The 22,676-nt window shown below is 47.5% G+C and overlaps 1 protein-coding gene across 1 annotated transcript in view; it reads left to right on the forward strand.

The window, feature by feature from the left end:
- LOC115469697 (STE20-like serine/threonine-protein kinase) overlaps positions 1-22,676 on the forward strand; it is a 233,442-nt gene that overhangs the window by 71,939 nt on the left and 138,827 nt on the right. The window contains 2 exon segments of the mRNA XM_030202484.1: positions 2,137-4,884; positions 21,947-22,077. Of these exon segments, the coding sequence (XP_030058344.1) occupies positions 2,137-4,884; positions 21,947-22,077 (2,879 nt within the window).

A 22,676-nucleotide genomic window follows, 5' to 3' on the forward strand; every position in this document is an offset into this window, starting at 1 on the left:
CGAATAATCCTGGTGGGTCCGGACTGGCCCAGACGTCTCTGGTATGCGGACTTAATAAGGCTATCAGTGGACGACCCTCTGCGGCTGCCAGTGGAGCAGGGCCTGTTGCATCAGGGTCCCGTGGTGATGGAGGATCCCTCCCCCTTTGGTCTTACGGCCTGGCTATTGAGCGGCAGCGTCTGAGGAAGAAGGGCTTCTCAGACAAGGTCATCGCCACTATGCTGAGAGCGAGGAAGCGCTCTACTTCTACTGCTTACGCCAGGGTTTGGCGTACTTTTGCAGCGTGGTGTGAAGCAGGCTCACTTTCTCCCTTCACTGCTCCAATTTCTTCAGTGCTGGCGTTCCTGCAAGAAGGTCTGGAGAAAGGCCTGTCGCTCAGTTCCCTTAAAGTCCAGGTAGCGGCTCTGGCTTGCTTCAGGGGCCGCCTGAAGGGTGCTTCCCTGGTTTCGCAGCCAGATGTGGTATGTTTTCTCAAGGGAGTTAATCACCTGCGCCCTCCTCTGCACTCAGTGGTGCCTGCGTGGAATCTCAACCTGGTGCGAAGAGCCTTGCAGAAGCCGCCTTTTGAACCCTTGTCGAGGGCATCTCTGAAAGACCTGACGTTGAAAGCAGTCTTTTTGGTGGCTATCACTTCAGCCAGAAGAGTTTCCGAGCTCCAGGCACTCTCATGTCGAGAGCCTTTTCTGCAGTTCACTGAGGCAGGAGTGACTTCGCACAGTGCCTTCCTTCCTGCCCAAGATTGTTTCTCGCTTCCATGTGAATCAGCAGCTCTGTCTCCCTTCCTTTCGTAGGGAGGACTACCCAGAGGAATACTCTGCTCTCAAATATCTGGATGTGAGACGAGTCATCATCAGATACTTGGAAGTGACCAATGATTTCCGGAAATCGGATCAACTGTTTGTCCTGTTTGCAGGTCCTCGTAAGGGTCTGCAGGCTGCTAAGCCTACAGTGGCAAGATGGGTCAAGGAAGCCATTGCAGCGGCTTATGTGGCCGCGGGGAAGGTGCCGCCTATTCAGCTGAAGGCTCACTCCACTAGAGCTCAGGCGGCCTCGATGGCAGAGGCCGGGTCCGTCTCCTTGGAAGAGATATGCAAGGCGGCAACTTGGGCATCGGCCCATGCCTTCTCCAGGCATTACCGCTTGACTGTGGTTGCTCGGGCGGAGGCCCGGTTTGGAGCTTCAGTGTTGCGGTCAGGGATTTCTGTGTCCCGCCCTGGGTGAGTACTGCTTCGGTACATCCCACCAGTCTATGGATTGATCAGCATGATGATATGGAAGGTAAAATTATGTATCATACCTGATAATTTTCTTTCCATTAATCATAGCTGATCAATCCATAGCCCCTCCCAGATATCTGTACTGTTTATATTCTGGTTGCATTTCAGGTTCAAGTTTAGTCTTCAGTTCCTGTTCAAGAGGACTTCGTGTTCAAGTTTTTTCAATTGAATTCTTCAAGAGTTGAGACGAGTTTGTGTTACAGTGAGCTGCTGCATTCCTCTCCCCTCCGTTTTACGGGGCTGGATTGAGACATAAATTCTGCCGGCGCTCCCTCCCGCTTCGTGCGGCTGTAGGGCAGCTTTGTACCCCTCCCGCTTCGGCGGTGTTAGGGTCAGTCAGCTCCTCCCGCGGTTGCGGTTGCAGGATAAGCCAGATCTCCCCGCATCGGCGGGGTGGTGTCCCTCCCCCGCTCCGCGGGGATGAGCTGGACGGATTCCCCTCCCCCACTTGTGTGGGGATAAGCTGGGTTAATTCCCCTCCCCCGTTTCGGCGGTGGTGAGCTGGGCGGAGTGTCCCTTTGTGGGTGTAATTCTCTAAGTGCTGAGTCCTGCGGATGGAGCTTTGGTATCGACTTACTGAGGAGTTTCCGGCAGCACATGACCACATATAGGGAGGCAAAAGCTTTGCTCTCTATCTCCACCTGCTGGTAGATGGACACAACCCACCAGTTTATGGATTGATCAGCTATGATTAATGGAAAGAAAATTATCAGGTATGATACATAATTTTACCTTTATGTTGATAGAGCCAGTCTACCGATGTAAACCCTTATTTTATGCAGGTAAATTGTGAGTAGACTTTTGAAAAGGTGCCTCAAAATAAACAAGAAGTAAAATGTTTCGTACTATATTTTTTCAGTCTGATCACAAGCGGCCCTTTCCAATCATCTCTGACACCCTTGATGAGCAGGAGAGGCCATCAAAATCCAGAAGACTGTCAAACGAAAGATTATACTTTCAAGGTGAACTTACAGAAAAAAGTGCTGTACTAAATGGCCAAATAGAAAGGGAAAACAAGATGAACTTCACTACACCCTCAGCTAGCCAGCTCCAGCTTCAGAAAGAGGAAACTCAAGAGAAAGTGATGGGACGGTATACTAGATCATTCAGGGATTCAGAAAATGTGAAAAAATGTCCATACAGTATTACTGGTACAAACTCTGGGAAATATGATGCCAGCATTAGCACCATAAATGATTTACACCAGGGGAAGCCTTGTCTGAGGACCAACCGAACTTCTGAGTATTTAAAGCAAGTAAGAAGAAAGTCTACTCCCATTTTATCAAGGCCTAAGGAACTGGGACGATCCATGAGACTCCCATCCAGCAAGCCTGATGTTCTGGGACTGCTGAGGCGCAAGTCTTTTTTTGGAGGATTATTGTCAAGGGAAACCCCAGAAAAACAAGATATGGTCAATGATCTTGAGAGAAAGGTGGAAGCTGAGCCAGGAAATCAGATAAAACCAGGTCTTCAGCATCTGAAGTTAGGACGATGTCCAGGAATGCAGGAAGAATTAAACTATGATATTGGTCCAGGAACATCACTTGAACCTGCAAGTACTGTGCTACAAAAAACTGATGGGGAAACAAAGTCCCTGGAAACCATACACAAACAAGAGGAAGAGTATGCCATCTTAAAAAGTTCATCATCAGTAGAAGATCTAAATGAAATGCGAAAGGAAGAAGTGAAGGATACTGAACACTTTGCTGATTATGTCCAGCTTTCTTTAGAAACCCAGGATGACAATGAACCCCTTTACTCAAGTTCAGTGGTAGTTAAATTTCCTAATGAAAATATCAGGCCTGGTGCAAGTGTGGAGCAGCACCAGCAGCTCTATGTCACAGAGCCAGAGACCAAAATCTGCACACATTCTGTTTCATACTTGGAGAGTTCTGTGGAAAGATCACAAAATTATATCTCAACTGGTGAATGTGATACTTTGTGTGAAAATACAGAAGCACATATCCTCCGTACATCAGTGGGTAGACAAAGTGATAAAGGATTACCTGAGAGTAAACAGAGAGCCACTTGGTCAAGGTGTTGGAACAGTAAAGACATGGTTCGGAACCATTACTTGGATTGTGCTTATATCAGCTCTTATCATTCAAAAAACTATGATGTGACTGTTCAGACTTATTTATTGGAGGCTCTAGACCTTAGCCAGATCAGGTCTGACCACTGTGGTGTCAAAGAACTTATTACACATTCTCAAGTTAAAGAAAGTAAATACTCAGAGATGCTTATGGAGGGAACAGGGTCAGGATTCAGACCTAGAGAATACCCAAATCTCCCAATGAAGGAGGCAATCTCTCAGAATGGAGAAGCAACTATACAACAACTATACGTTAAATCTGGGAATAAAGAAAGCATCATAACTTTAGATGACGTGAAGCAAAATCTGAACAATGCTCACAAGAGAAAACCTCTAACAGATAATGAAAGGGAGAGAGTTCTAAAGAAAGAGGAATGTCAAAGGGTGACTGACAAAGAGGGAGCAATGAAGCAAGCAGAATCTCAAATAGAGACAGGAAACAAGAAAATTACAAATAGTGAAGAATATCAAACAGAAGAAAACATGGCACGAGAAGAACCTAAAGCAGGGGGAGCTTTGAAACAAGAAGAATGTCACAAAGATGCTGGAAACAAGAAGTTTCTGGAAAGGAATGAATGTGAAAGGGTTAGAACTGATAGAAATTTAGAAAGAGAAATGTGCCAAATAGACACTGTAAACAAATGTATCTCAGAGAGAAAGGAATATTTGATAAACACTGAAACTGAACAACCTTCAAAGAGACAAGAGGATAAATGTGAGCCTGGAATTGAGAGGGCTCTAGAAAGAAAAGAAGGTGGAAGGGAAATGTTAACTGTACAAACTTCAGAAAGAGAGGAACTTGAAAAGGAAGTTGACATAGAAAAAACTCCAAAGAATGAAAAGAGTGAAAGGGAAGCTAAAACTGAGGGAAGCCCAAAGACTGCATCTCAAAAGACATCAGAAAAGCCAAAGGAAGAGAGGCTGCCTCCAGGAACTGTTGATAACGGTACAATGACTAAGAAGGTCCAAAATGAAAATCAAAATATGGCAAAAGACACATATATAGAAAAGACTCTGATGTCCATGGACGAGGACAAAGAGAAAAGTGTAGAAGATACTATGAATTGTATCACCAAAACAGATGAGGATGTATGCTTACAACATAAAACTACAGAAGTGAACAACAGTCATGAGGCTGAACAAAATAACAAAGCCCTATTAAAAGAATCTATTGACAAGCCAGAGCTAAGGTCAGAATGGAAAGAAGTGGAAAGGACTAGAACAGCAGAAATAAAGGATGCCACAGGAAATGCAAATGAGCCAAATCTACAAGAAAAACCAACAATACACCAAAACGAGAAGAAAGTGAATTTTGGAGAGGACATGCTGGTTGTGCTCTCAGAGGCAGCAAGTCATGAGAACTATGGGAAGGCAATATGGGAAGTGAAATCTTCTGTTCCTGAGGAAAATTATGTTAGAGAGGATGAAAGAGAGGAGTTGGCATTAGAGGATACCAAGGAATCTGGAACACATACAATGTGTGTTTCTGGTGGAGACTCAGAAGACATTTCTCAGGTAAGCAGTTTCAGCACTGGGGAAAGAATCTGCAGTATATACATGTAATATGCATCCATTAAATATTAATAGTAGTACTGAACACTTTAGGCTGCTTGGTGCATGATAGATCTTTTTACTTGCATTTCAGAGTTTGGGTTCACTACATGCACAATAACAACATGCAAAATAGGGTTACCATCATATCCAAGTCAGCCCAAACAGGCTGATCTATTTCTGGTTTTACCTCACTGTATGTGGTTGTAATGAATGGGCTGTGAGGGGGATGTATGTATTCACTGAGATGTATTGGTTGTGAAAGTTGCAAGTGTAACAAGAGGGTTATAAAGTGTGAGTGGTAGGGTTGGGGAAACCAATCATTGACATAGCTGTAAGGGGGAGATTTGCAGTGACAATGTTTGTAGTGACAGGACTGTGTAATGAGTAAATAGGAAAGAGGAACCTGGAAGTGATTGAGATGTGCAGAGACAGTCTGGAGAGAAAGGAATATGTATAGAATGGTGGAGGGGTGATGATAGGGATTACCTGGAAGTGACTTAAGTTGTGCTCAGTAATTTTCTTTTGATTGTAAGCTTAAATTGACAGGACTGTGTGGATGCTGATTGTTTTGTTCTATTTCAGACCATCAGCTTATGAGTTTTGTACATATAAATTCACTCATACAACCAGTGGTGTGCTGGTAAATGTTTAACAACAGGCTCTCTCCCCAGTCCCCCTCTGCGCCCCCCCCCCCCCGTCCCCCTCTGCACCCCCCTCAAATTGCAGAGCTGGCTATAGCCGGGGAGAGAGCCTGGGGGGGGGGGGGGGCATGCATTACTCCAGGAAAAAAAATGAAATGATCCCAGGTTCCAAACTAATTCATGTTTAATGTGCAATAAAATGGCATAAATAAGTAAATAAATATAAACTTTTAATGTGAGCATCTGATTCTCAAAGTGAACATATTCCAAACACTATAATGAAAATAAAATGATTTTTTTTCTACCTTTGTTGTCTGGTGACTGTTTTTCTGATCATGCTGGCCCAGTATCTGATTCTGCTGCTATCTGTCCTCTTAACTCCGTTTCCAGGGCTTCCTTTCCATTTATTTCTTTCCTTTCCTCCTTTCTTCTTCATTTCTGGTCCTCAGCTTCTGCCTATTTTCTTCATCCATGTGCAGTTTTTCTCTTCCTTTTCCCTCATCTCATCTCCTTCCTCACTCTTCCCTCCCCTCCATCCATGTCCAGCATTTCTTCTCTCTCCGCTCCTCTCCCCTGCCCTCCAACCACCCACGTCCAGCGACCCTCCTCTCCCCTGCCCTGCCCTGCATGCACCCATACCCAGCGACCCTCCTCTCCCCTGCCCTGCATGCACCCATACCCAGTGACCCTTCTCTCCCCTGCCCTGCATGCACCCATACCCAGTGATCCTCCTCTCCCCTGCTGCCCTGCATGTACCCATACCCAGCGACCCTCCTCTCCCCTGCCCTGCATGCACCCATACCCAGTGACCCTCCTTTCCCCTGCCCTCCATCCACCCATGTCCAGCAGTGACCCTCCTCTCCCCTGCCCTTCATGCACCCATACCCAGTGACCCTCCTTTCCCCTGCCCTCCATTCACCCATGTCCAGCAGTGACCCTCCTCTCCCCTGCCCTGCATGCACCCATACCCAGTGACCCTTCTCCCCCCTGCCCTCCATTCACCCATGTCCAGCAGTGACCCTCCTCTCCCCTGCCCTGCATGCACCCATACCCAGCGACCTTTCTCTCCCCTGCCCTGCATGCACCCATACCAGTGACCCTCCTTTCCCCTGCCCTCCATCCACCTATGCCCAGCAGTGACCCTCCTCTCCTCTGCCCTGCATGCACCCATGCCCAGTGATTCTCCTTTCCCCTGCCCTCCATCCACCCATGTCCAGCAGTGACCCTCCTCTCCCCTGCCCTGCATGCACCCATACCCAGCGACCCTTCTCTCCCCTCCATCCACAAATGCCCAGCGACTCCCTTCTCTCCCCTGCCACCCCCTCCCGAGTTGTTCGGCGCATTCTCCTCCCTCCCTCCTCCCTCCCTCCCTCCGGATCCGGTCCCTCACGTCACCGATCTGACTCTTTGAATTCTTTGGGGCAGGCAGTCTTGCCTGCCCACTGCCAGCGCTGACTCTCCCCCACTGGCGCTGCCGGTTCGCTCTTCAAAATGGCCGCCAAGACTTACAAGGGAGGCCTCCAAGACTTCAGCAGAAGTCTCGCAAGGCTGTCTCTGGAATTCTTGGCGGCCATTTTTAAAGCGTGAACCGGCAGCGCCAGCGAGGGAGAGTCAGCGCTGGCAGTGGGCAGGCAAAACTGCCTGCCTCGAAGAATTCGAAGAGTCAGGTCGGTGACGTGAGGGACCGGATCCGGAGGGAGGGAGGAGAGCCAGCTCGCGCGTTTCAACAACCGGCTCGCAAGAGCTGAGCAAAGTTAACAACCGGCTCTTGCGAGCCGGTGCGAGCCGGCTCCAGCACACCACTGCATATAACCATTCCATTACAGTTTCCACTTGGCTTGCTCTATAGGACAGGGTTCGTCAAATCTAGTCCTCAAGGTCCACAACCCAGCCTGGTTTTCAGGATTTCAACAATGAATATGTGTGCGATCTCATACATAGTCATTGTAGGAATCCTGTAAAGCAGGCTGGGTTGTGGACCTTGAGGACTGGACTTGAGGACCCCTGCTATAAGGAAAGCCAAGGTCAGCTGGGGTCTTGTGTCATTGCACCAGGGGTTAGATTGGGCAAGCTAGATGGGACTAATAAACTTTGGTGCTCATTTTCAAAGCATATTGACTCACATAGGTCCATAGTAACATACGGAACTTATGGAACTTTGTAAGTCTATGAGCTTTGAAAATGAGCCTCTTTATCTGCTGTCATATTCTATGATAGTAGTAGGAACATGGTTGGGAGGCACAGTATTGAATACTGAAGGCTGAAGTAGTCCTGGTGCATTTTAAGAAAAAGCTGACAGATTATTCCAGTTTACCTCTTATGGACTGCTAGACAAGTTGTGAATACAAATGAAAAACATACTTTAAATTATTATGCAAATGCCAGAAGTCTAATAAATAATTCTGGAGAGATATTGAGTGACATTTAACTGGTTAGTGATGCTGAATATCCCCGCTAACTGGCCATCCCCTAACTGGCTAGGTGCCCCTTTTACTAAGTGTCGGTAAGCCCAACGCGGGCTTCCTCAGCGACCCTCCAGACCGGTCAAGACGCGTGGGTTATGTCCTCCTACCAGCAGAGGGAGACTGAGAAAACACTAAGCTTTTGAAGCCTGTATATATAACCTGTGCAGAACCTCCACTAGCCAGTATTTTCTCAGTCTCAGCAGAGGTAGCAGTTGACAGCCTGTGCAGTCTCCAATAATCTGGTGAGGTAGTTTGTCAGCTTAGTGATCTGGGGGAGTCAGATGGAATTGACGGCTCTAAGGAGCAGGATTGGTGGATTCCTGGAGAGGATCCTTCAATAGTGCGGATTTTCCATAGAGATGAGCTGTCAGAACTCATAGATCAGGTGTCGTCCACCCTTCAGTTTGGTCCTGAGGTGGCTTTGGGGGAAACTGTCCAGGATCCGTTGGTGAAGGGCATTCAGCGTCAGGCGTGATCCTTCCCTATGAACAAGGATCTCCGGGAGATGATTTGTCAGGAATGGGATTTGCCGTGTATGGTGGCAAAGGCAATGGCGAGGCTTTATCCCCTCCCTCAGGACGATAGGGATTCCTTTAAGGCTCCCACGGTAGATGCAGTAGTGACGGCAGTAATTATAGCTACGGCTATCCCGGTTGATGGAGGAACGGCCCTCCGTGATCCTCAGGATAGGAAGTTGGGATCTTTTCTCAAGCGTAGTTTTGTTTTGTCGGCTCTAGCCCTGCAGGCCTCGGTTTGTGGGGGTCTGGTAGCTCGGGCATGTTTTCGTTGGGCCAAGAAGCTCCTGGATGATTCGGTAGATGTTGGTTCTTCTGGGGGTCAGGAGTTAGCCGACTTGGACATGGGTTCATCCTTTTTGTCTGAGGCTTTTATGATTTGTTGCCTACTTCAGACAAAAAATATGGCTATGGTTGTGGGTCTCTGCCACTTAAGGGAGCTATGCTCTTTGGAGAAGATTTGGACAAGTTAGTGTGAGGTCTTAGTGATACCAAGGTTCTATGGCTTCCAGATTTTCGGTTCAAGGCAGGGGCCAGAACTAGTTCCTCTCGGGGACGGTTTAGGGAGGCTCAGCGGTATAGGCCGGGCAGATCGAGTGGGACCTACCCCTAGCTGTCTGTTTGTCTGTCCAATTTAGATTGTAAGCTCTGTTGAGCAGGGACTGTCTTTTCATGTTAATTTGGACAGCGCTGCATAAGTCTAGTAGTGCTATAGAAATGTTTAATAGTAGTAGGACCTCTAGGGGTCGGTTTTTCCAGCGCGCACAGTTCTTTCGTGAGAGTCGTCACGGAGGGCGTGGCTTTTCCGCAGGAAGTTAGTATTCAGGCCGCAATTCCCAATGAAGGTGTGCGGGCTCAGGCTCTGGTGCATGTTGGGGCTCGGCTGAGTCTGTTTTACCAGAGCTGGGCCCAAATCAGGTCAGATCAGTGGGTTCTCAAGGTGTTTCGAGGCGGATATGCGCTGGAATTCGAAAGCTGTTCTCCCGAAGTGTTTCTGGAATCCTTCTGTCGGTCTTGGAGCAAGAGGGCAGCAGTGAGGGACACTCTGCGGTGGCTGCTCACGTTGGGAGCCGTGGTTCCTGTTCCTTCAGATCAGCAACGCTCAGGGTGCTATTTGATCTATTTTGTGGTCCACAAGAAAGAGGACACTTTTCGTCCCATTTTAGATCTCAAAAGGGTCAATGCGGCACTCAAGGTGCCCTCTTTCCGGATGGAGACGTTGCGGTCGGTCACTGGTGCGGTCCGGAAAGGAGAGTTTCTCACTTCCCTGGATTTGACGGAAGCTTATCTTCACTTTCCTTCGTGCAGCCTTTTGGTTCCAAGTTACAGGGTCCGATTCGTCGGTTCCTTGCAGAGAAGGCGCCGACGGCCCGTACTTATCGTCAGGTCCTGGGCCTGATGGCGGCGACCATAGAGGTAGTTCCGTGGGCCAGGGCGCACATGCGTCAGGTACAGTCAGCTCTGCTCAGTCGTTGGTCCCCTCTGTCGCAGGACTTGGAAATGTGTTGTCTGCTGTCGGTGGCCCCTCGTCTCAGTCTCCGCTGGTGGCTCAACCCGCGCAATTTGGGAAAAGGAATGCCGTTGGAGTCCCCACAGGGGCTGGTAATGGTCACAGATGCCAGTCTGCAAGGTTGGGGGGCACATTGTCTCGGTCAGGTAGCTCAAGGCCGGTGGTCTCGGGCAGAAACAGAGTGGTCCATCAACCGGCTGGAAACTCGGGCCATTCGGGTGGCGCTCCAGGCCTTGACGTCGGTGGTTCGCCACAAGGCAGTCCGAGTGCTCTGTGACAATGCCATGGCAGTAGCATATGTCAACCGTCAAGGGGGGACGAAGAGCCTTGGCGGCGCAGTTGAACTCATCTTCAGGCTCTCTTGGCAGCGCATGTGGCCGGGGTAGGTCACATAGATGCAGATTATCTCAGCAGGCACACTCTAGATCCCAGAGAGTGGTCTTTTCTTCGGTCAGTGTTCCAGTGAGTTGTGTCGGTCTGGGGACTTTCGGTGATCTTAGGGCAACGGCTCGCTATGCGCAAGTTCAGAGATTTTTTTTTTTTTTTCAGTCGCTGAAGAGACCCTTGAGCGGAGGGAATCGACGCTCTTCTGTTGCCTTGGCCTCGGGAGTGACTGTATGTGTTTCCTCCGTGGCTGTTAGTCGGTCGAGTAATATAGCGCATCGAACATCACTTTGGTCGGGTGATTCTGGTAGCTCCGGATTGGCAGCGTCGACCATGGTACGGAGACCTGGTGCGGTTGGCAGGGGCGGCGGCCCTGCCTTTGTTGGGATCAGTTCTGTGTCAAGGCCCGATAATCATGCCGGATCCGGCTCGGTTTTCGCTTATGGCTTGGCTCTTGAGCGGCACAAGTTGAAGAAGAAGGGGCTTTCGTCCAGTGGCTTTGCTACGATGTTGAGTTGCCGTAGACGATCCACTTCCTTGGCGTATGTCCGGGTTTGGAGAATCTTTGAGCACTGGTGTGAAAACCATCGAGTTCGGCCGTTTCGCTCTTCGGTGGCGGAAGTTTTGGAATTTTTGCACGATGGTGTTGATAGGGGTCTGGCCTTGTCTACACTGAAGGTTCAGGTGGCAGCTTTGTCATGTTTTCGTGGGAAGCTTCAGTGAAAGTCCTTCGCGTCTGTGCCTGAGGTAGTGCGCCTCAGTGACGGATGGTGCCTCCGTGGGATTTGAAGCTAGTTTTGGATGCTTTGATCAGGCCTCCGTTTGTGCCGCTGGTATCGGCATCTTGTAAGGATTTATCTTTAAAGACGGTCTTGTTGGTGGCGATTACTTCAGCACGGAGTGTTTCAGAGCTTCAGGCTTTGTCTTGTAGGGAACCATTTTTGTCCTTTCTGAGGGAAAGGTTTTGTTGCGGACGGTGCTTTCCTTTTTTGCCCAAGGTGGTTTCCGAGTTCCATGTTAATCAGGTCATCTCTCTGCCAGTGTTGGGTGATATGGCTGGAGATTCGGAGCAGCGTGGTATTGCCAAGCTGGATGTCAGGAGAGTTTTGAGTTGTTATCTCTCTGGAACTCAGGACTTCAGAGCCTCTGACCGTTTGTTCGTTCTTCATGGTGGCCCAAAGAAGGGTGCAGCGGCTCCTAAGGTGACCATAGCACGGTGGTTGAAGGAGGCGGTTGCATCTGCTTACTTGGTGAAGGGTCCTGTGGTGCCTAGGGGCTAGTCTGCTCATTCCACTAGGGGAATGGCAGCCTCGTGGGCGGAGAATAGTATGATTTCTCTGTTAGATATTTGTCGGGCTGCGGTTTGGTTTTTGTTGCATTCCTTTGTGAAGCATTATAGGATTCCTGTGCATGCAAAGGACGAGGTGCACTTTGGGGCAGCAGTTTTGACCTCTGGCCTTAGTAGGTCCCTCCCGTAAGTTAGTTACTGCTCTGGTACGTCCCACGCGTCTTGACCGGTCTGGAGGGTCGCTGAGGAAGGTGAAATTAGATCTTACCTGCTAATTTTCTTTCCTCTAGACCCTCCAGACCGGTCAAGAGCCCGCCCTGTCTGTATTGGAGGCCAGGAGGTGTGTTTGTTGGATAATTCTTGGCTGCTGTAGATTGTTGTTTCTCTAATTGCAGACTGTTTATTTCTGTTTTGTGATAGGAGTCCGGGACTGGTGGGGCTCTTCTTTGATAGTCCACCTGTAGAAGCCCAACTGTTTTATCAAAGGCAAAGGAACATGTTTCTGTAAGAGCAAGCGGAAGATGTTTCTTGTTTTTGCAGTTTACTGTGACCACGTACAGGGTTGCTAGTTGTTGTTAGTGTTTTTTGTTTCTCTGCTTTGTCAGGGTTATACTGGCTAGTGGAGGTTCTGCACAGGTTATATATACAGGCTTCAAAAGCTTAGTGTTTTCTCAGTCTCCCTCTGCTGGTAGGAGGACATAACCCACGCGTCTTGACCGGTCTGGAGGGTCTAGAGGAAAGAAAATTAGCAGGTAAGATCTAATTTCACCTTACCACTCACTAAACAGGAAGTACTGCCGGGCTACTGCAGCAGCCCAGCGGTACTTCCCACCCCTATCGTGCCATCATATCCGGCACTACAAAATATATGTTTATTTTTGTAGCGCCGAAATGTACCCAGCAGTAATTGGGCAGTGCCGCACGCTGCCCAGTTACCACCGGGTTAGAACGGGAGTCCTTACGGTGGCGGTAAGTGCTCCCCCCCCCCCCTGAAATGGCTGCGCAGCAAGTGCTTTACTTGCCAGACGGCCATTTCCTGCAGAAAAGAGAGACTTCCCTTTTACCCGCTATGGTAAAAGGGGTCCTGGGTGTGCATGAAAAACGTGCACCGATGCCAGCGCAGGCCCCCTTTTGCCACAGCTTGGTAAAAGGAGTTCTCAGTTAGGAGTGGGCCAGGGCAAAGTGTAGTCAGAGTGTCGGTTAGCATGATATTCAGTTCACTAACTGGCTAATTAAGCGCATAAAGTTACGACATCAAAACAGCTGCCCTAACTTTATGCAGCGAGTTAACTGGGCACTGGTCTGAATAACTTCCTGGTCAGCAGACATACCCAGATATTCAATGCCAGGAGCCACGCTTGTTCCTATTTCCTCTTGCATTATTTTGAATTGATGTACACCACCTAGATCTGCAAGTTAGCCATGGTGGTATAGAAATTCTCAAGAAACTACAAATTATAACTTCTGGGTACCATTCTGTAGCTTTCCATGTCCTCCCCTACCCCCTCCTGAACATGACCCGACTGCCTTCTCAGATCTGACCCCAACAGTAGAAGCCCCTCCCCTCCCAGTTTATCTACCCATTCCTGGTGGTCCAGTGGGTAAGGTAGGAGCAAACCCCACTCACTCCTGCCCCTGTCGGCTTCTGCTGACAAATGGTGGCTGCGACCTCTAGTCTCATAGTACTACCGTTAGAGGCAGGAGCGAGGAGGGTTTGCTCCTGCCCACCTTATCCACTGGGCTACCTGGGATAGTCAGGTAGGCCCAGGAGGCCTACTGGAACATGGAGGGAGGATTCTGTTGTAAGGGTGGGGTCCAGGAGGGGGGATTGGAATTGAGGGATTTCATGTGTGAGGCTTCCATTGTTGGGATCAGATTCAGGAGGGGGGATCAGAATGGGAGGGGACTTCTGTTGTTGGGATTGGGTCCAGGAGGGGGGGTCATAATGTGGGAGTGCACATCATGTGGTGGAACTTATTGTTGGGGTGAGGTCTGGGAAGGGAGATCAGAATTCGGGGGGGGGGGGCACTAAGGGAACCCAATATCCTTTATACGGGACCAGAACAATTCCGCATAAGAGCCAGTGGCCAACACATGCTTACATAGCCCCAGACATTTAATGCCGGTTCTCGGACATGACCCAACATCTGGGGCTAATTTACCTGGTAACCTCAGTGCTTAAACAAATCCTGACTGCCACCAGCTGAATATTGCCTGGAGATTTCCCAAAGATGGCAGGGATCCCCTGTCTGCTTAAAAATTCTTTTTGCAACTTCAGAGCAACAGTAATAATACGTTTTTACTTTTAGCATTAATTAGAAGAAAGTAACATCAAAACACCTAAAGGTTCAAATCATGTAATGTAAGGAATAAATCTGCATACTAGAATAATAACATAGAATAGATCATTTACACTGAAGACATTTGCTGTCATCTTTCTAACATGAGCTTGAGTAAGTACAACTAGCCCAAACAATTAATGCTACCAGATGTTCTCAAAACATTGTTTTATAGACTTTTTAGATAGAATCCAATTACAAAATATGAAAAATATAGAGAAAAGAGACCTCAGTAGAAATATTTTACCAATTTCAGCAAACAGTGTACAATGGTTGGAGATTCTGTAATCATAGGACTTAAAAAAAACTCCACTATAATGCCATGCATGAGAGCTTCATAGTGTACCAAAAAATCATTTAATCAAAAGAATGTTTTAATTAAGTGTGCCATTTAACCATGTCCATTAGCCAGGGTCCCTTTATTGTAACACTGATATTCAAATAGAAGTAGCCTAGTGGTTAGTGCAGTGGACTTTGATCCTGGGGAACTGAGTTCAATTCTCACTGCAGTTCCTTGTGACTCTGGGCAAGTCACTTAACCCTCCATTGCCCTGGTTCAAAATAAGTACCTTGAATATATGTAAACCGCTTTGAATGTAGTTGCAAAAACCACAGAAAGGCTGTATATCAAGTCCCATTTCCCTTTCCCTTTATATCTTCATAATGCCAGTCAAAGCTTCCTCCACTGTGATATTACACCGTAGAGAAAGCTGTGACTGGCATTATGAAGATATAAGCAAGATAAGGTCTATTTGAATTTTGAATCTCAGTATTACATTAAAGGAATGCTGGTTAGTAGACATGGTTAAATTGGACGCAGTTAAATTCTTTCTCCTGCGTTAGATTTTGATGGAGTAAGTACACCAATTTGTTTCCAACAAAAATATTCTGCTTGGATACAGAGATATGGAGGGGCATAATCGAAAGGGGTGCCCAAGTTTTCCTGAGGATGTCCTCATAGGACGTCCCAGAAAAGGGGCAGGGAAACCCGTATTATCAAAAGAAGATGGGCGTCCATCTTTCATTTTGATAATATGGTTGGGGATGCCCAAATCGTGAAATTTAGGTCTACCTTACAGGTGGTCATCCTTACAGATGGTTATCCCTGATTTTCGGCGATAATGGAAACCGAGGATGCCCATCTGAGAAATGACCAAATCCAAGCCCTTTGGTCGTGGGAGGAGCCAGCATTCATAGTGCACTAGTCCCCCTCACATGCCAGGACACCAACCGGGCACCCTAGGGAGCACTGCAGTGGACTTCAGAAATTGCTCCCAGGTGCTTAGCTCCCTTACCTTGTGTGCTGAGCCTCCCAAAACCCACTCCCCACAACTGTACAACACTACCATAGCCCTTATGGGTGAAGGGGGGCACCTACATGTGGGTACAGTGGGTTTCTGGTGAGTTTTGAAGGGCTCACATTTACCACCACAAGTGTAACAGGTAGGGGGGGATGGGCCTGGGTCCGCCTGCCTGAAGTGCACTGCACCCACTAAAACTGCTCCAGGGACCTGCATACTGCTGTCATGGAGGTGGGTATGATATTTGAGGCTGGAAAAAATATTTAAAAAAAAATTTTTGAGGGTGGGAGGGGGTTAGTGACCACTGGGGGAGTAAGGAGAGGTCATCCCCGATTCCCTCCGGTGGTCATCTGGTCATTTAGGGCACATTTTTATGGCTTGGTCGTAGGAAAAAAAGGACCAGGTAAAGTCATCCAAGTATTCGTCAGGGACGCCCTTCTTTTTTTCCATTATCGGTCGAGGGCGCCTATGAGGCATATTTTCAAAGCACTTAGCCTTCCAAAGTTCCATAGGTTTCTATGGAACTTTGGAAGGCTAAGTGCTTTGAAAATATGCCTCTATGTGTTAGGCGCGCCCCAGTCCCGCCTTCACTATGCCTCCGACACGCCCCCATGAACTTTGGTCGTCCCCGCGACAGAAAGCAGTTGAGGATGCCCAAAATCGGCTTTCGATTATGCCAATTTGGGCGACCCCGGGAGAAGGACGCCCATCTTGCGATTTGTGTCGAAAGATGGACACCCTTCTCTTTTGAAAATAAGCCTGATGGTGTTCTTAGTACAGTCTAAAGAGCCGGGATGCTGGGCTTCAGAGAAAAGCTTGGTTGATAAATATACAAAGTGTAAATTTCTCCCTGGGGTCAAACTAAAAGCAATATGATAACTATTTGTTTTCAAGGAGCCTATGGAAAGCAATGATCCAATGTGCACCCTTCAATCAGATATATACAGGTATACAAGTAATTTAAAACTTCAGAAAGAATGGATTATTTTTTGACAAGGCTGAAAATTATTTTAGTTATTAACTCCTTGAACTGGGATCAGGGAATCTGTTAAAAATATGGATATGGGGAATCACATGACACCATGCTCGGGAAAGGTTGCTGAAAAGCAATTCTCTCGCTCCCTCCTCTAACACCCTGAGGTTAATGGTGAATTATACCCCTGAAAAAATGGCTCGACAGGTGAACTTTGGTGGCCTAGTGAGGTACTGATATCAGAATTCATGATAATGGGCGGTCCTCAAAACCCCAGAAAAAAGATAAACCTATGGATGGCAAGATGGCCCCACAGAGTCCTGCTGGGGTATCAATCAGCTCAACATAGGTGGCAGAAATCATCATGGATGTTGCGGTGGTGATGAAATCCATACTAGGTAAAAGACTACAGCCCACAGATGAGAAGCTGGAACAGGTCCAATGCACTTTCGCGGAGCTGAGCCGTGAGTTCACAGCATTCCAGCAGTGGACAGGAGAGCTCGAGGATTGGGTCACACTAGTAAAGAATCCCAGCTCAAGAAAACAATAGTGGTGCTCAAGGAAAAGTTGACAACCGTGAGAATCGATTTAGAAGTAATCTGTGCCTCATGGGGTCCCGGAACTGATAGAGGAGAAGGAGCAGCTTGGTTTCTTGGCTCCCTCAGTTGCTGCAACTTTCCACCGTCTGAGGCCCCTCCAAATTGAGAGAGCACCTCGCCTGGGTTCTGAACGAGCATCTGCTAATAGACCATGAGTAGTAATTCTAAAAGTGTTGAATTAATCCCACAAGGCCACCATCATCCAAGCCCTGCAAGGGGGAAAGACTCTGAAGGAAGGAGAGTCCTGTGTTTTCAGGACTACTCCACAAAGGTGGCGGCCTCTCTGCTCCCAACTGATTGCAAAGAAAATAAGATTTGTGCTTTTGCATCCAGCATGATTAAAGGTCACTCACCAGGGCTGGGCTCAATTCAGATTTTTGAGTCAGTGGATTCAGCACAAGCCTTTTTAAATCAGACCCAGGTTGGAGAGGAAGAAGGTAATGGGTGGAACAGTTAGTTGACTGGCCCTTGGACTAGACTTGTGGCATGTAGTTGACACTCATAGCGAGGAATCCAGAGATAAAAGCTATGGTTTATAATTAAAATTGTAACCAATTGTGATTGTGGAGGCGCTAACTACCCTGAATAACAGTTTGAAGACTTTAGGAATGTTTGTGGAGTAAAACTTATACCAGTGCCTCAAAGACTATTGAGCTTGATGACTGAACTGATAAACTTACAGCTGTTTGATTGGTCAGCAGTGTAAAATACGGAGTCTGAGGAATATTGCAGTGGCCCCCATAACTTAGCAGCTGATGAAGTGAATAGTTGTCCATAACCAGTGGGTGGTGTTTGTGCCCTGCACTGGTTCTGGGTGCGCTGCTGCCTTATAACATAAGGAGATTGAGGGATTGAGCCTGAGAATCAAGCTATAATATGTTCACTGGGTGGACAAACAAAAGGAAATGGTTTACTCAAAGAGCATGTATCTGGAGTCTGTTAGTAATACACTGCCCACTCAGTGAACTTAGCAGTGGAAGACTTACAACTGTTGGGAAGCAGCTGTTTTTAATATCTGCTATCAGTTTAGGCTGCCCAGTTGGATGGCATAGCCACCGTAGATGCTTCACTTGGATTGTTGATTTGATGAGTAGAACCTTTTTGAGAAGTAAGGACTGGTGATATTTAAGTAAAGGACATCTAGCTAATAGCCGTGGATGTACCACAAAGTGCCACCATGAAATGGTGAATGAGTTTTTTTTCTACTTATTGTATATGTTGAAACATAGTTTGGACATCCTGCAGCACTGATTACTGTTGTTTTATGAACCACTGTGATGGCCCATGGGTTAAGAGCATATCCAGTTTAAGGGGATCAGTTGTCAGCTTACATCGCACTGATGTGAATTTCTTGAATTCCCCAATACAATCGGATGAAGTACATTGGGTAATTAAACAAAGTCCCTTGATGAGAGCACCGGGGGGGGGGGGGGGGGGGGGGAGAATGGCTTTAGGGCGGAGTTCTACAAATTATTGGGAAAGGAGATTGTGGTACCTCTTACAGATATGTTTAATATCATAGTGGAAACAGCATCTTTGCCTCTGCCACTTAACATGGTTCAGATTATAGTGCTTCTGAAACCCGGAAAAGACCCCACCTTTCCTGAATTTTATTGGCCAATCTCCTTATTGAATTATGAAACTAAACTCTTTGCTAAGGTTATGGCCAGTCGGCTGGCGAGGTTGCTCCATTCGTTTATCCATGATTCCCAAGTGGGGTTTGTTAGGGGACGATGAATCACTAAAAACTTGAGGAAATTTTTGACCTCTTTGGAGCACAGGGAACAGAGAGGACTACCTTCACTTTAATAAGCTTTGAGCTCTTCCCATGTAGCCTAGGGGAAGCTGCAGACCTCCCTTACAGGTTAAAGCCTGAAGAACAAGCCTTCTTGTGCAGTACTGCAAAGGCTATGAAAAAAGCGACACTAGTCAAGATTTTGTAGCATGGAATGTTGCTACTATTTGGGTTTCTGCCAGGTATTTATGACCCGGATTGGCCACTTTTGGAAGCAGGATATTGAGCAGGCCATCATCTCCCACAGAGTCTTCTCTTTACAGTATAAGAGGCTTTATTTCTATACTAAATATGAGGAAGTAAACATAAACTCGGTTAAGCAGCAATATTCAACAAGTAGTCAAAATTCTGTAGTTGGCAGTTGTAACACAACACAACACATCACCACTCCTCCCTTATTATGACTGTCTTCTTGCTATAATTGCTTGATTAGATCGACTTGTTATTCTTGTTATCCTAATATCTCTGTAACACCAATTGTATTTTTTGTACTCTGAAATGGTTATGCCATAACAGGTCTTTGTAAGCCACATTGAGCCTGCAAATACGTGGGAAAATGTGGGATACAAGTGCAATAAATAAATAATATATCCTTACAGTGTATATGTGAATAATTGGGCAGACTGAATAGTTCAATGGGTATTTTCCTTTTTTTCATCTACTATGTTATTTTGAGTTTATTTACTAACCAATGGTTGACATTCAGCCCACAGCAGTCAGCATTTTTGACAGCTCTGACTATGGTGGAGGCAGAATTAGGTCCAGATATTTACGGGCCGATGTTCAGAAGCAAACGCGGGTGCTGGAGGCTGTTAGTGCCATAATAGCACCCACGTTTGCTACCACCCCATGATCAGAGCCCTGAGCATGTGAAACAATGCGCTCGCGGGCTCTGACCGCAAGCAGCTTGCATATGCATGCTAAATAGGAATTTTATTATTCCTCCTTAATGATCAGCGGGCAGCGCACCAAACATTGGTGCGCTGCCCGTGGCAAATCCTACACCAGCTCGGAGCTGGTGTTATGGTTTGTGGAACATTTGGAGGAATGGGGAGCCCTGTCCAGCTTACATTTGAATGCTAGCAAGCCTTCCATCTTTCCCAGTGGAACCCCCCCCCTGCAGGAGCCCTGAGCCCCCACCCCAAGCGAGCACTGGGGCTTGAGGTCCGGCAGATCTCCAATCCCCCCGACCCCCCCCCCCTTGACACAAGTTCACAGGGGCTGGAGATCTGGTGGATCTGGTGGATCTCCAGTCCCCCTAACCCACCCTCAAACTCCAAAAAAGCACCTCTGGTGGCCCAGTGGGCTGCAAACGCAAGCCCCCCCCCCAACCTGGTGGGCTAGTGGCCCCCTTCCCGACCTCCCTGTACCTTAGTGGTGGAGGAGGGAGTAGTACACTCCCTCCTCTTCCAGTGCTGCCTTGAAAATGGTGGCGCCCAGCCCTGCGCAGTGCATCCTGGAATGCTCGGGGCAGGGTTTCACTACCATATAAGGGACCGGATAGTGCTGCGTTGGTGAGTGCCAGTATTCGGCGGCACTATCCAGTTTAAATGCTATTAGCAGTTAGACTGGCCTGCACAATTTAACCGAGCAGGAGACTCTTCTACCCAGTTAAATCATTTTGAATATTGGGCTCAAAGGGGACGATATTCAAATCGATTTAGCTGGCTGCTGAGTGGTTAAATCACTTGGCTGGGGTTAGCCGCTAATATTCAGCGGCACTTAATTGGCTAAGTGCTGCTGAATATTGCGGTTAGCACCGAACTCAAAGATGGTTATGTTGAGGGCAATCTGGGGGTGGAGTCAGCACTTGGCTGCTTAAGTTTTGATATTCAGCACTTAAGTGGCCAGGGTTAGCACATAAATGGGACCACATAAATGTCTACTCTGTTTTTATGCAGTAACCCATGACCACTTAAGTGATGAATATTGACTGTAGCTGGGTCGGCCATCCAGGACCCAGCCAGGCTCGACCCTGCTTAGCTGCCTCTTCCTCCACATGACTGTTGCCTTCACTCCACAGCAATCTGGCTCCTCTGAGCGTTGGCTCCAGGCCCTGCGAACTCCCAGGACTTCCTCCTCCCTCCGTTCCTTTCACAGAGGCACATTCAAAGCCCAATGTTTATAAGTAAGAGCTTTTATTTTCTTGCTTCAAATCAACAAAACACCCTTCACTCCAGGTTGTTTAGGCCAGCAGCCCAGAGCCCAATACAGGTTCAACACAGTCAAATTCCGGTTCAAAAACAGTCCATATAACTTCAAACTCAGGTTCAAAAATAGTCCATATAACTTCACTTCACTTTAGCTCAGATTACTTCACTTAGGGAACAGTACATTATCAGAGGGAAAAACCAAATAGCTTGGTAGGTTGCAGCCCAGACCTTTTTAGTATGAAACAGTTTACACAGTCTTTCTTGCACCTTCTTACAGCACGGTTACACAGCTTTATTCCCACCTGGTTCAAGCTGGGGTTTCAATTGTGCCCAGCTCTCTTTCTCTCCCACAGGCTGCACCTGTTTCCTCTTTAGTAGAGATTCCCCCCAGTGCCTCAGCCTCTCTCATCCGGTCGTCCACCAGTCTCTCCAAGGTACAGCTAGCCACCCTCTTACAGCAGCTTTTTGGGTTTGAGCCAGGGCTCCAATCTCCATCTGTTCCTCCCCTAGTCCTTCAGTAATCTCCATTTTATCCTCCTCTTCAACTTCCCCCGCCCCCAATCTCTCCAGCTGGCCCTCATCACCTTCCTCAGAGACCATTTCCCAATCTTCTATCTCCTCCCCTAACTCTTGCACAGCCGGGTGGGGAAGAGAAGGATTCTGGGACTGGTAGTTCCTCCCCTTCTTCCTTAACCCAGCCAACCTCTCTGCCTCCAGTAGCCCAGCTTTCTGAATGTGGGTGTTGTGCACATGAAATCTGCCCCGTTGGGATTCCCCGGCTCCCTGTACCCCCTTTCTTCGTGGCTTCCTGGATCCCCTTTCACCTGCACTCTCACATGACTTAAGCAGCTATGTGTTAGCTGGCTTAAAATTAACTGGATATTCAAAGCTGAAGCCCGCACAGGTCTTGGCTTTGAATATCTGGAAATAACTCTGTCGGCGGTGAGTCAACCCCCTTGATAATGAAGGTCTATGTACATAGACTGCTTGTGGGCTTTCCTCAGTCTAGCAGTACCCAATAGCTTGGATTTATATCATGCTTCTCTGCTTTTTGACTCAGGAACTTGCTTCCATTAGAAGAACAGTGAAGATAACGCGAAAATTCATGGTGGATGGGAAAGAGATTAGTGTGACAACCTCAAAAATTGTAAGCAAGGACAACAAGAAAGATGACAAGCTTCGGACAGCAAGGTGAGATACTCTTATACAAAGAAGAAAAGGGTGGGTGTGGGGATAGGAAGGTGGGAGTAATTCCTATACCAAGGACAAGAGGAGAAAGAAGAGGATGATTCTGGGAGATAATGTTACATGGTTGAGGAGTAGGATTCAGAGAGAGAGTTTTACTTTGCTGTCAAAAAGGGGGAAAGAGGAGGATGGAGAGATGAAAATTCAATGGGGGAGGAGGGGAATGTAGGAGAGTCTTTTACCTACAATGGTGGGGAAGAGGTGATAAAGAAGAATTCAGGAGAAAAATACTAAGGACATGGGAAGACAGGGGAGGGAAGAGGAAGAGTATACAGAGGTGGCCTTGTATACTGATAACAAGGAGTTGTGGAGGGAGGAGATGGATTGAGGGGACACTCATACTGATGAGGTGCTTCAGAGAGATTGAAGTGAGGGATTCAGGACAGAGATTCTTGTACTGAATGTGTGGGTTTTTCATGATAGACAGACCCAGGAAGGGGTTGGGGGATTTGGTCCAGAAGAAGCTCTTATACTAAGGAGTGTAGCTTTTTCTCTTTGAACCAGTTAGGGAAGTACTCTAAGTTCTTTTATGTTTTTGTAACTAG

Source organism: Microcaecilia unicolor, chromosome 4, assembly GCF_901765095.1.
Source record: "Microcaecilia unicolor chromosome 4, aMicUni1.1, whole genome shotgun sequence".
Classification (NCBI taxonomy): Eukaryota; Metazoa; Chordata; class Amphibia; order Gymnophiona; family Siphonopidae; genus Microcaecilia; species Microcaecilia unicolor.